Genomic DNA, 13,188 nt, shown 5'->3' on the forward strand with positions numbered 1-13,188 from the left:
ACTGGACAGTATTTATATAATTTTTTACCTCTGATTTTCAATACAATGTCCGAACTGTCCTGAACGCCTTTGCGTTTTCTTCTTCAGCCAGCAAGTGAGGCGTCTTCTTCTTCTTCTTGCTTTATCGTGATCAGCTGTAAAAAAAAAAAAACAATATAAATACAGTTCAGTTTCTTGCTAACTGTCCCTTTAATACGAATCAGTTTTGCACTGCATTCTCAGCATTGCCACAAGAGGCCACTATAGCAGCATTAAAGTGGAACATCTTCTTCTACTGTCAGGTTGGATCTACAGTTGGAAAAGAATCATGTACTCACATGCATCTGTGTTTGTTGATCAGATGTACCAGCATGGACGTGACCTCTGCGAGAGTCTTTGGGGAGAAGCTTTCATGACAGTTGAAGACGACCCCGGGGAGGAAGACGGTGTTGAAGGCAATAGCTGCGGCTGTCTGACCCTCAGTCCGTCTGATCGAGAGGTGATCGCAGCTCTGAGGGTTCAGGAAGGAGACCCTGAAGAACTGGACACCACCAAGAGCGGCCTGCCGCAGTACAGAGCCCCCTGCCCTCCCGCAGGGCCTCGAGCACGCAGCGCCACAGCGCCACCTCAGGCCCGGAGGAGCAGTGCCAAGGCTGTACTGCGCAAACGCTCAGTGCTCACCAGCGACACGGAGGGCAGCGGGAGCGGCTTCTAGGAGAAATGTGATAGATCTGCTAAATGTTTGTTAATGTGCATTTTATCTTATCAGTTGAATTTACAGTAAACTAATGCAGTGAGGTTTCTAAAGTGTTGTCTATTTAACACAGTCAGCAAAACAATCCTCTGTGAACTAAAGATACTTCTGTAAAATGACATTCTGCTAATTTTAACCTGTTGACCTGTTAAAGGCAACATGAAGAGTTGAATTTAGGTCTGGATAACACTTTACAGTAAGATTTTGATTGTTAACATTAGTTAATGCACCGTGAATTAACATGAACATTAACAAACATTAAAGAAGATTAGAAAATGCTGTAGTAAAAAAATAAATAATAATAATAATAATGTTAATGTTAGCTAGAAGGTAGTCACCATTGTAGAAACAATTTTTACTCAGAAATTGTTAGTACAGTATATTTAACAAACAATTTAAAAGAAAGGGCACATAAAACTTTGAATTCAACTTGAAATCTAAACATAGAAAGTAGTATTTGCTTGTAAAACACTCCTAAAATATTATGGCTAGGCTAACTTCTCTGCGTTAACTAATGCTAACAAAGAGGAGCTTATTGTAAAGTGTTAAAGTAATTAGAAATGCGTCACATTACATCAATAAATTGAGTTTCATATATTGTTTTACATTATCCGTTTATTCAGAGTAATTGAAATCACATAACATTTTTTTGTTTTTTTGTTTTTTGTGGATTGCTTCAAACTAAATGATGCTGTTGTCGCTTGTCTCTTGTTTCCATAACAGTGATACTTCATGATAATGTGCTCTACTGTCTCATAATCTGTAACCTCACAAATTATGACACTAGCCTATGTGTGATGTCGGTATGTTGTGTTAATTATTATTATTATTATTTTATTTTATTTTTTTGCGTAATGACTTTAGTGAAAACATGATCCAGTATTTACACTGATTTACATAAAAAAAATAACGCTGTAAAGAAACTACGAGAGAATACTGTAAAATCTGGCGAGTCACGTGATGACGTGTTTTGTTTATGTGAATGACGTCGCGTCGCTGTGTGCGATCGTATAGCTTTAGTGAGTAAACAAGTGCGTTTCTGTTCTGATATTACCTGTGTCTCTAATTCTTAAATAAAACTGAAATTTGTTTGTTCTTTTAATGTTTTTCTCTTTTTTTAAAAAAAAAAGCTTGTTATCATTCATCTGTGTGCGTATATGGTGTTTACCGCCAAATTTACAATAGATAATTGAATTTAAATCAGTAGGCCAATATAGGCTATTTAGTCAGAATGAATTTACAGTAGGCTACTCATAATTAATACATAAATATATGCCATTCGTATTACAGTATGAACATCCTGTCATCCTGCTTATTTTGTGTCCTATCTCTGTGTAATGAGAAGCAGAATTATTCTCCAGAAAACATCCAAAACGTTTCTTCAAGGCCATGGGTAAGTTTTATGGCATTTACTCCAGTAGATGGCGTTATGACCCCAATTTTAAAGTGAATCTCAGTTTTTGACAGTGATTTTATACTTAAGTCATGATAAGATAAACCAGGGTTGACCCAAATACATAAACACAAAAACTCCCATGATCCCACATGATATTCAAACGAGCGGAAACTGGAGCAGTATTTATGCCAACCATTGTTACTTTAGTATCAGTCATTTGAAAATGAGTAGAAGACTGGCCAAGTCAGGTACGATGAAAAAATATATAAAAAATAACAACATATAACATCATAGTAATATGTTTTGTAATAATAATGCTGTTGTATACTGAATATCAACACAACTGAGACTGAGCCATAATATTAATATTTGATTTGAAGTCTACTTTTATATAGGTCTAATAAACAGCTAATATATTACCTCTCTTGAAACACCGATTGTCTAATTGCTGGACCACATCTAACTGTTGTATGATTTAATTAATGTTCTTTTCATAATGCTTCTAACTGACCCCTGCTTTGACCCACAGGTTAGTAAAACAAAAACCTCCTCAGAAGCATCAGTGAGAGTCTGAGCATGCTGGAGTACATGATAACCCCCGTGTGGAGCTGAAGCTGGGTGTTTGATGGAAAGAGTCACTCAGAAACACAATCAGAGCCTCATCTAACGGCCTTCGAAGGGACAAGAAGGAATATCCATGAGATCGCTGGAGAGATTCACAGTGTGTGAGTGGGAGAAAGAGAGAGATGAAATGTGCAAAAACTGTGTGATGGAGGAGATCTGCCCACAGTTTGTCGTCATCAGTCACTGATGTTTCTCCTGTGTGTGTGTGTGTGTGTTTGCATGAAAAGCTTGAAAGCTTCTCTTGTCCTCTAGAACAGAGGAAGTATGAAGAATAAATATTCCATCAAGCTCTGGCTCATCGCGAAGGCAGGATAAAAATAACACACACAGGTTCTGTTGTGAAACTTCGCTCAGTGAGCTTTGACTCATTCATGAGAGCTGCGTTTTACAGGCCTGTGAGCCGTTCTCAAGTCAATTACACTGAATAAAAGGGAAACAAGAGAGATACAGTCACATTAAACCTGGTTAATTAAACTCACATTCGATATGAAAGCAAATAAACAAACAGTATCAGGTTAACTCGTCTTTTAAACGTCTTTAGAAACTTTAAAAACTATCATTATGAAAATAACATACTCAAATACTCCGTATACATCAAAAAATGTATTTTATGTGAAAGCAGTGCCATATCCATTACAAAAATGAACCATGGTTTTAAACCGAAAGCACCAGTTAGCCTACTATAATAGTTTTGGTAGACTAAACATAGTTTAACTGTGTTTTTTGTAGTAAAACTGTTATACACAGCAGTAGTGTAGCCAGAAAAGAGACTCTGGGTGTGCATATGAAAAGCTGGGTGTGCCACATTTATTGTCAGATTACTGTGCAAAATTATGGGACAGTATTTTTGTCACACTGATTCCGTCCAACCATACTCCAAGTGTTAATTTGCAGGTCGTGTCAAAATGTAGTTAATTGTTAAATATAATAATTTTCTTCCAAATACGATAATTTTGAACTTTAGCTATTTCATTTTGTTTATTTTTCATTACAATTTATTCACATTAAATAAATTATAATATATAATTATAGGATTAAAATGAATTGTAGTTGCTCAATATAGATCTTTTTTTTTTTCATGTTTTTGTAATGTCTGGGAAGCCAGAATGCGCATGCATCAACAGAAACATTTATTAGCTGAACCCTGTTTTTTTTACATGCCATTTATAGCAAGACATATTACAGATAATATTACAGATGCTTTGTCAGATTTAAGTTGAAGCGCGTGCAGAACCGTGTGTGGTGAACCGAACGGTTTGGTTTTTTTATTTCAGCGAACCGTGCCATCCCTATTACCTCAATAATCAATCAATTACAGGCCTAAAACAATCATGCCCGAGCAGACGGATACTAGTACATCTCATCACACCGGCACCCGCGTCTAAATCAGTTGTATGGTCTGGTTTTCAGTTTAAAACAGTTGTGTCAAGTATAAATGTCTCGTCTGTTTCGGGAGGTGCGCGCGCAGTCAGCGGAGGCTCGCAACTTTTTTTCTCAGATTTTGAAAAATCTTCGCGATCGACTTAAAATGCTTCCAAGATCGACTTGTCGACCGCGATCGACGGGTTGGTGACTCCAGATATAGCGACCAACTTTTTTTGAGCAAGCATTGATTATGCGTGACACAGTCTCAATTTGTGGGAGGCATGTATTGGGCTCAAACTGCGCGCACGCGCTACACGGGACGGGTGGTCGCCCTACCTGGCACACCCCTCTAGAGTGTGTCCACCTTTGTGTGTGGGTCCATGTACATGCTGAATCGACAGGTAAAAAAAAAGCCTCAAGTCCAAATATTCCTTTATCACCAATTAACTGTTGGACAAACACTTCCTGCTTCGATGTCCAGAACTGAATTTAAAAAAATCTCAAACATGCTACGAAGTCCCGATCTGAATCAACCGAGTCGCGAACAGGCTCCGAAGTGCCGATCTGAATCAACCGAGTCGCGAACATGAATCAACCGAGTCGCGAACAGGCTCCGAAGTGCCGATCTGAATCAACCGAGTCGCGAACATGCTCCGAAGTCCCGATCTGAATCAACCGAGTCGCGAACATGCTTCGAAGTGCCGATCTGTATCAACCAAGTCGAGAACAGGCTCCAAAGTGCCGATCTGAATCAACCGAGTCGCGAACATGAATCAACCGAGTCGCGAACAGGCTCCGAAGTGCCGATCTGAATCAACCGAGTCGCGAACATGCTCCGAAGTCCCGATCTGAATCAACCGAGTCGCGGACAGGCTCCGAAGTGCCGATCTGAATCAACCGAGTCGCGGACAGGCTCCGAAGTGCCGATCTGAATCAACCGAGTCGCGAACAGGCTCCGAAGTGCCGATCTGAATCAACCGAGTCGCGAACAGGCTCCGAAGTGCCGATCTGAATCAACCGAGTCGCGGACAGGCTCCGAAGTGCCGATCTGAATCAACCGAGTCGCGAACAAAAAAAAAAAAAAAAAAAAATATATATATATATATATATATATATATATATTCTAAGTAAACAACAATAGCCCAAGTTTAGTAAACATTTTTGTATTGAAACTATAAAAAATAATTCTGCATTTATTTTTAGGTGTGCCAGCTGCCACTGTGGGTGGCACAGGCACACCCTGGCACACCCGTGGATACACTGATACACAGTGGTTATATGATACTTAAAACATGGTTCCTACACTTTTACCAAGAAAAACATGGCTAATCGGTAGTTATTTTAGTGTATAGAGTAGTATTGCAAACTGGTAATTTGGGATTATTTTAATATTGTAAACGCACTGGTTTGTAGTGCACATAGTTTTATGGCTGTTTACTGCCCATTAGTTATTCACTACCTACAGCAGCTAAGTCTCGCACATTTATATAAAGTAGGCCTAACTTCTGTTTTGCAAAATAAGGTGGTTAATTAAACAGGGTTATTTGCGCCTCATATCAAAGTCGGCAAACCTGGTCATAGCATGGAACAAGCTGATTTCAAAGAGAGAGGAGGTGAGAATGTTCCAGAGCTAAAAGAGCTGTTGATGTGTGTCGAGTGTCAGATGAAGTGACTGACGGTGGGGTACACCTTTAAAATCTCCAAAACAAGCCGAGCGTGTGCGCGCGCCTGCTCTCGGCGCTTTGATGTGGTTCGCTTTGATTTCCACCTCGAGAGCGAGCAGAAAAACACGCAGGTGGGTCACTGACGTCAGCGGCAGGTGGACCAGTGAAAACCCCGCTCCCATTTACCAGCGAGAGCATGGCACAAAAACAAACGTCCCACACGTTTCAGGGTCTTCTTGGGTTTTTGCATATAGTTAGGACCCGTTGGTGTAATAGTAGGCTGTTTAATGATAATAAAGTAGGCCACAGTATGCTCAAAAACATATTATTTTCAGTGTTGGGCTATAAGTGAATGAATCGGTTACTGAGGTTCACCTCAGGGTCACTCAGCTATTTTCATGCTAATGCTCTTCATCCTTCTCTTCTTCGCCTCCGGTCCAGTCATTCCAGAGGTCACAGTAACTTCCCAAAGGATGCATTCATCTCCTGAAGACAGCCAAAGCACCAAACCACACAGTAATATCATTACTTAAGAGCAGATTATTCTGCTTATAATGAAAAAGATCCAGTCCTCTGTTACTTAAATAAACTAAACTAAAAAAAAATAACAATAACAATAACATATATTGATTTGCTTATAATGATTTTGGGTGTAAATCTGTATATATCCAATTTAGGCTGTTTTTCAACAGTCATATTATCTTACTCAAGAGATATCTCTTCACATATGATTCAGTTTCCGAATATAAACCTCACATCTGATGTGTATTTTTGACCTGGCCTCTCTCTGACCTGTTATATCTCTGCACAAAGTTCATCAGTGTGTTTTTCTGATTGATAGGCCTATATTCGACAGGATATATATATATAATATATATGTTTCTGAATATATTTTAAATGATTAGTTTCGTTTATTAGCAGCAGCATATTTTTTCCTTTTTCCTTTCCTTTTAACCGTTCAGCCCACTAAGCTCCATGGAAACACACACACTCACACACACACCATCCCACATGCTCACTGTGCTCTTATCCAGCTTCGGAAAGCCCCTCTCTGAAAGCTCTCCTGCCCCGTTGATCCCGGAGCAATGAAACTATTCGCCCGGGTGTGTGGGTGGGGAGTGACGTACGAGGGCCAAAAATGACCATATATGGATGTGGTGCTTGACGTCACTAGGAAAGGCCTGGTGCCTCTTGTGTAAACGCACAAACGCAGGAAGTGCGAATCAATTCACAACCCCGAGAATATCTGATTACGCCACAAACAGTGAAACATAATATCATATTTTTGAGTTTCGTGGCTAGATGTGGACTTTCTAGGAACGGTCAGCTTAAGAGTTACATAACAATAATTATATAACACAAATGAAAAGCCATAGACTCGAAAGTTGTTTTTCAATATATTTACTTAAATAAACAGCGCACACATAAAAAAAGAGACATTGTAAACATGTGACATTGTTAACATAGTGTCAGGATCAACCTGAGTAATACAATAATTTATGAGTTCGGGAACTGTAGTATTGCACGACAATATCAGATCAAATACACGGTTGATCATGACGTTCTTGGCTTCTCTCGCGCTCCGGTCGCGGGTTCGCGCTCGGTTTTATTCGGAACCCAGAGCGTGTCCGAGACGCCTCTTCTGAGAGCTGGCGAGGTCCCAGAGCCGATCAGTCGTAAAGCACGGTCCAGCAAGTGTCCAGTGTTGTTTCTGCGTTGGCTACGGTTTAAAACGCTTCCATCTTGCTGGTCAACATCAGCTGACAGCCGCTGTTCATGTGTCTCAGCACCTTCTGTTTGAGTTGGGCCACCTGGTCCCGCAGGACGGAGGCTGTGTTGGACAGGCCAGCGTTGTCGGTCTTGAGCACCTTTACTTTCTCCTCCAGCCGGGAGATGCGTTCCAGTTTGCGCTTGCGGCATTTGGTGGCCGCTAGTCGGTTTCGGAGCCTCTTCCTTTCCGCTTTGATGCGCTCCTGGTTGTCCATGTCTATCGGGGACATGGGTGGCGAGCAGTCGCTGCTGTGCATGTCGGGAACAGTCTGGGGCTCCTCTTTCAAAGGCACGTAGCGCTGCTGGAGGACGCCGGAGTGCTGGAACCCGTGCGTGTTTTCCGGGTGTTGGCTCTGCTGTAGGTGCGGCGGAAGGTAGCTGATGGTGGCGGACGGGTGGCTGGGCGCTGGGCAGTACGCGTTGAGAGTCGTGTACATGGGAGGCTCAGACTGCAGGGAGGAGCCGAAAACAGACGCAGTTGTCGAGCACGTCGTCACACCGCCGGCTCCAATCGACACATTGGGCGGGGGCATATGGTTCATCTTGTGGAGATCATCCAGAGCCTTGACGAAGCCCTCCGCGAAACCCTCCTGCTCGTCGGTGATCCCCCGACTGTAGAGGTACTGGCCCGGGGTGGGCGTCGTGAGCAGCCCGCTGCTGGTCTGGATGATGAGCCTCTCCAGCTCCGGAGAGGCGAGTTTGAGCGAGCCCACATCAGCACTGTTGGACTGATATAAGTCCGATTTGAGGTTCCGATAGGGCTCGTTCAGGTTCAAGTTCATGCCCTGTTTCTGGAGTTTATAGTCGTGTAGTGCCGCGTCGTTGTGACCGTAACCCAACAGAAACGAGTCGTCGTGATAAAACGGCTGCTCCATTTTTGTACTCATAGAGTTCTTCTGGAAGACCGGCTTCTCTTCTAACGTTAGTGTGTCTGACAGTTCAGTGTCCGCTGTGTAACCCGTCCAAAAACGATGACAGGCAATGGATCCGCGTTCTGTTGTATCGATGCTCCGCGTGAAGGTCAAAAATAACGCAGCAGCAATGAAACCGGGAATAATTCAGAGAGCCTGTCTGTTGAAAGCGAACGCTCTTTGGGAAAGATGTTCGCTGGATTTGCTCTGTCTCGTTCGTTCGTGTGGAGCGGCATCCCGATTCGCTTTTATAAGCAGCTCCCGCCCCACGGAGTCCACGTCACACGCCTCGACACGTCATTGACGGGAACTGCTGGGACAGTAAACAAGCCCGAGGGCGCAGCGCGCGAAAAGCGAATGGGCAAATTCGAAATCATTAAATAAACGGTTTTAGGAACAGCCAACATTCTAAAAGAATCTACGATTATTTATTTAAAAAAGAAAGGGGTTCTAGCATTGGATTTACATGGTTGGCTTATAGCTGGACTACATACAGTTATAAAAACGCCGTATTTTGCTTAAACTGTGTTCAAATTGACAGGATCCCTACACAGTGTTCACTTCTCCCTACTCCCTGAGCACGTGACATCTGTTGAAGTTTACTTCAATCACAGATTTGTGCTACGCCACAGCCTGCAGCGAGTTCATACACACACGAAACTTACTGAGTATGAAGTGTGACATCATAAATAGCCTACATAACGTACAAGTTCAATTAACGTCTCGCGCACTATACTGCCCTTTCAATGGAACATATACGATCCCTTGGAACTGGAATCATACGAATAGAAACATGCAAAATGTCTAAAGCGGTGGTAGCCTACAAGAGAACTGGAATTGAAAACTGCTGTTTTAGGGTTTAATATGATTTTAATGCGCGGAAATGTTAGCATAAACACAAGATGTAAAATCTAAAAGGAAATCATTAGGAAAATTGCGAAAAGAGTTTTCTGTCCAAGCTAATTTTGTTGATTTTATCTATTATTGCTGTATTTGTTTTTATTGTTTTTCTGTCATATAGCCTGAAGAAAAATATATATATATATATAAACGTCAGATTACGTAACTCAGATTTGTAAATAAAAATCTAGCTGTTATTTTTCAACTTGCTGAATGTGCAAGTCAGTAGAAGAGTGCCGCTGTAAAACTCTGCTTATCACGGATCCTCCGTCACCCGCTTCCTGTGGGAAGTTTACAGTCCAAATATGGGCTTCGTGACGTCAAGTTCTTCCTCTGAGGGAGCGTCAGTTGCCCCGCCCACTTCATCTGGAGCGTTGCGCAGAGGCGCGTTCCCGACACTCACGAGCAACACCTGCTTAACAAGCAAGCAGTTAAGAAATCCACACACAATGACAAATAACACGAACTGAATCCCACACAGAAGAACATACAGAAAATGCCTTTTCTATCGTATAATAATAGTCAACAATAATTAGTTGTTAAACGCCGGTCTCTAAACCAGGTGAATAGGTTATTAATCGTTTGGATATTTAGACTCGAAACTCAGGTTCAGCAGTCAAATTAGACTAGAGGCTTTTTATATGTAATGATAATGAAGCCTATATACTGATGCTGCATAATTATACCTGTAAAGTGAGCCATGAATGATTACTCAATTCTTAAGTATGTAGATAAGGTAAGTCAGTAATTGTTTGCTCTCTAGTCACTTTGAGGGAATATCATGTTTTCACTGAGAGAAATGGAGTCCGAGTCAGTTGTTTTCAGGCCTTTTGAGTTTGTTTGATGTAACAAAAAGTCATATTAAACCTCAATGGCAGTACATTGACATGAATCAGAGTGTTATTTGATCAGTTTGGCCTTCTCAGGTACTGTAGTTCAGGGGTTCGGCTGACGTCCCGCTCCGCACCTGTGCTGCTGTGTGTGTGAGAGCAGCTGGAGAGTTACTGTAACCTGTAACCCACCTGAGATCAGGCTTGAGCGGAGCAGCTGTGATCAGACACTGAGTCAGCTGACCTGGAAGATATCACACAGATAGCTTTATCAGGAGGAAATTCTGCATTTATTTAATTAGTTTAAAAATCATTACATTTATGTGTATTTATTTATACCGTGATGTATGAATATTAATATAAATATATATTTATTACTAAAATAAGAAATATAATGAAAGTTTTTGTTAAATAAAAAATAAAAAATCAATAAAAAATAATATTTTGTTTATTGAAAACATGTGTTGATGTTAATGTATGTTAGTAAGGATCACACACAGGATTCTCAGCAGGGGATTTATTTATTATCATTTAATAAATTATTAAATAAAACATTAGATTTTATTTTAATGTAATCCAAAGAAGTACAGCTAATATGTATTATTAAAATAATGAATATTATTAAAGTTTGTTACATTTTGTTTTATACATTTACGAAAGCTATGTATTTTTTGTCAAATATAAGATATTTTGTTAATCATTTATTAATATTTATGAACACTAAATAAATGCTATTATTATTATTAAATATTATTAATTGTTTCTGTTAAATTTAAAATAACATTTTGTAAATGTATTACAGTTTTATTAGATATAAAACAACATTTAAAACTGTATGTATACATTTAATTAAATATCATATCATATATTATTATTATAAAATGCATATATTGTAATATGCAGTGCTTTGACTCACATAATGTTTCGAAATCCCCTCTGTTAAACAGCCAAATTTCTTTATAACAAGCCGTTTTGAGACTGATTTCTGCTTTCAGTTTCATTGTTATTGCTTTGTGTTTCTAGAGAAGTGTGTGACTTTATCAGACTGTTGTGACATTGAGAAGAATTGCAGTATTTTGCTCGGGTGGTTAAATGTTTACAGTAACACTGACAGGAGTGGGCTGTGTGTGTGTGTGTGTGTGTGTGTGTGTGTGGCACTGTGCCATGACGAGGCTAGCACAGCAGTGGCAGAAGCACCATGAAAAATCCCACACAGACAGATGAACCTGTGTGTGTGTGTGTGTGTGTGTGTGTTATGAGCCAAGGTCAGTGTGCTGTTGTTGTTTACCTGGTCTGCGTGTGGTCGGTACATGCAGTTCTCTGGCTGAATGCTTGTTTTATTCAGATGAAGGGCAGCAGCTCTTATTCTAAAGACTTATTCTAAAAATTCATAAATAAAATAAATAATTTCCATCTTTTTCTGTACAAAAACATATGTTCCTTTATACTTTAGGAATGCATTTTAATACTGTTGATTCTAGTCAATAATAATCGCTATCAAGTGTATATGTGTGTGTTTATTCACTGTGTGTGTGTGTGTGTGTTTAGGTTGACATGGATACGAGCCAGTAAAGATAATGTAAGCTGATCCTGCGTGTGAGAGAGATCTGCCTGAGGCCGGATCACATTTACGGTAAGATTGTGAGACCGAGAGAGAGAGAGAGAGAGACTGTATAGTGTGTGTGTGTGTGTGTGTGTGTGTGTGTGGATGCAAAATGATGTCCAACACAAACTGAGAAAGCTCTCATTACTAAATGCCTTTTCATAAATATCCAAATATATACAGCACTACTCACAAAGCCTGTCACAACGCCTGTCAAGGTTACGAGTAACCTCGAAAAAAATAACAGTAGTTTGTTTTCTCTCTAAAATACTAATAAATAAATCTCATATTCCTCAGGGTGCCAGTGACATCATCTTTAGGCCACTGCTGTACTGTGTTCATCAGATGATGTCACCGCTGGTGTCAGGGCCAATCAGGGGTCAGCAAGCGCAGACAATCAGGGGTCTCCCCTCAGACTCGACCGCGTCTCTGCGTCAGCAAAAAAACACAAGATGTTTGCTGGAGATGCCCTGAAGAGCGTTAAACACTGAAGCAGCAGTCAGCAGAAAACAAGGGCCGAGCGCCTCCAGACAGACGAGGGTTAGAGAGGGTCAGAGAGCCAACGCTTCACTGAAACTCACACACAGAAGAGCGTCTGTAAATACACTGACCTGTCATGACCACACAAACCGAGCAATTAACAGCCTGGTAATGATGAGTAATGTCCATCTCACCAGTACTCTGTGTAAAAAACAGTCCACTATTAATCATACCGATCTATTTATAATCAATAAAATATATGAATAATTAACTTTTCACTTGTCTTGCTTGTCTTCATTCTGGAGGAGCTTACAAACCCTATTTTCTTGGAGATCTGAAGCATGTTTGTGATGCTGGAAACACGAGACACAGGGCAATGCAATTACAATTATTATTTATTCATTTATTTTTTGGTTGCACCGCTTTTGCATTTATCATTTTCTGTGTAAAGACTCGATAACACCTTTATACAATCCCATTTTCACCACACGATTAATAAACATATATATCACAATGTTGCGATTTTTTTTCATGCCATTGCGGGTTTATTTCTCACAAAAACTATCTATATATATATTTTTAGAATAGATAAAGTCACAATTTTTATTCTTCCCAAAATGAACTTCTATAAATTGCTTTTGAGCGTTGCACTGGAGCCTTGATTCTTTTGCAGCTTCTCGCACGTGTGTACTTAAAAACACAGCACTTTAGTTAAAAAAACATACCTCTGGTTTCACAGACAAGGCTTAAGACTCGTTTTACCATGTTTTGTCTCCAGACGCACACGAGTAATGTTATTTTCCAACATTTTCCACTACCTTTCTTAAGCGACTTCCATTGCACTCTTGTGTTTTTAAACACGTAAAAGCATCTGGAAAGCATCTGCTGTGTACAAACATCTGACAGACTTTC

At 40.3% G+C, this 13,188-nt stretch overlaps 2 protein-coding genes and 2 long non-coding RNA genes across 4 annotated transcripts in view; 2 read left to right on the forward strand and 2 right to left on the reverse strand.

Annotated features, from left to right (window-relative positions):
- Window positions 1-449, reverse strand: part of LOC127941968 (uncharacterized) — an 8,970-nt gene extending 8,521 nt beyond the window's left edge. The window contains exons 1-2 of the long non-coding RNA XR_008149237.1: window positions 318-449; window positions 29-119 (exon numbers count right to left, since the gene is read on the reverse strand). This is a non-coding gene — a long non-coding RNA (uncharacterized LOC127941968). The remainder of the gene's footprint in view (window positions 1-28; window positions 120-317) is intronic.
- The window catches only part of LOC127941962 (riboflavin-binding protein-like), a 7,373-nt gene extending 5,538 nt beyond the window's left edge, over window positions 1-1,835 (forward strand). The window contains exon 6 of the mRNA XM_052537453.1: window positions 341-1,835. Coding sequence (XP_052393413.1) covers window positions 341-694 — 354 coding nt within the window. The 3' untranslated portion in view covers window positions 695-1,835. The remainder of the gene's footprint in view (window positions 1-340) is intronic.
- Window positions 1,836-7,167: 5,332 nt separating this feature from the next.
- Window positions 7,168-8,700, reverse strand: LOC127941977 (transcription factor JunB). The gene has a single exon (XM_052537482.1). It carries the CDS (start codon window positions 8,437-8,439, stop codon window positions 7,510-7,512), a length of 930 nt encoding a protein of 309 aa, XP_052393442.1. The 5' UTR covers window positions 8,440-8,700; the 3' UTR covers window positions 7,168-7,509.
- A 425-nt stretch (window positions 8,701-9,125) lies between these two features.
- LOC127941987 (uncharacterized) lies at window positions 9,126-12,555 on the forward strand. Its single transcript, XR_008149240.1, has 3 exons — window positions 9,126-10,099; window positions 11,742-11,826; window positions 12,094-12,555. It is a non-coding gene; the product is annotated as an uncharacterized LOC127941987 (long non-coding RNA).
- The last annotated feature ends 633 nt before the right edge of the window (window positions 12,556-13,188 follow it).

The sequence above is a fragment of the Carassius gibelio genome, chromosome A3, assembly GCF_023724105.1.
Source record: "Carassius gibelio isolate Cgi1373 ecotype wild population from Czech Republic chromosome A3, carGib1.2-hapl.c, whole genome shotgun sequence".
NCBI classification, from domain to species: domain Eukaryota; kingdom Metazoa; phylum Chordata; class Actinopteri; order Cypriniformes; family Cyprinidae; genus Carassius; species Carassius gibelio.

What these genes read in the sequence shown, in the direction of transcription:
- LOC127941977 (XM_052537482.1), bottom strand. Translation starts at nt 8,439, where the DNA reads ATGAGTACAAAAATGGAGCAGCCGTTTTATCACGACGACTCGTTTCTG.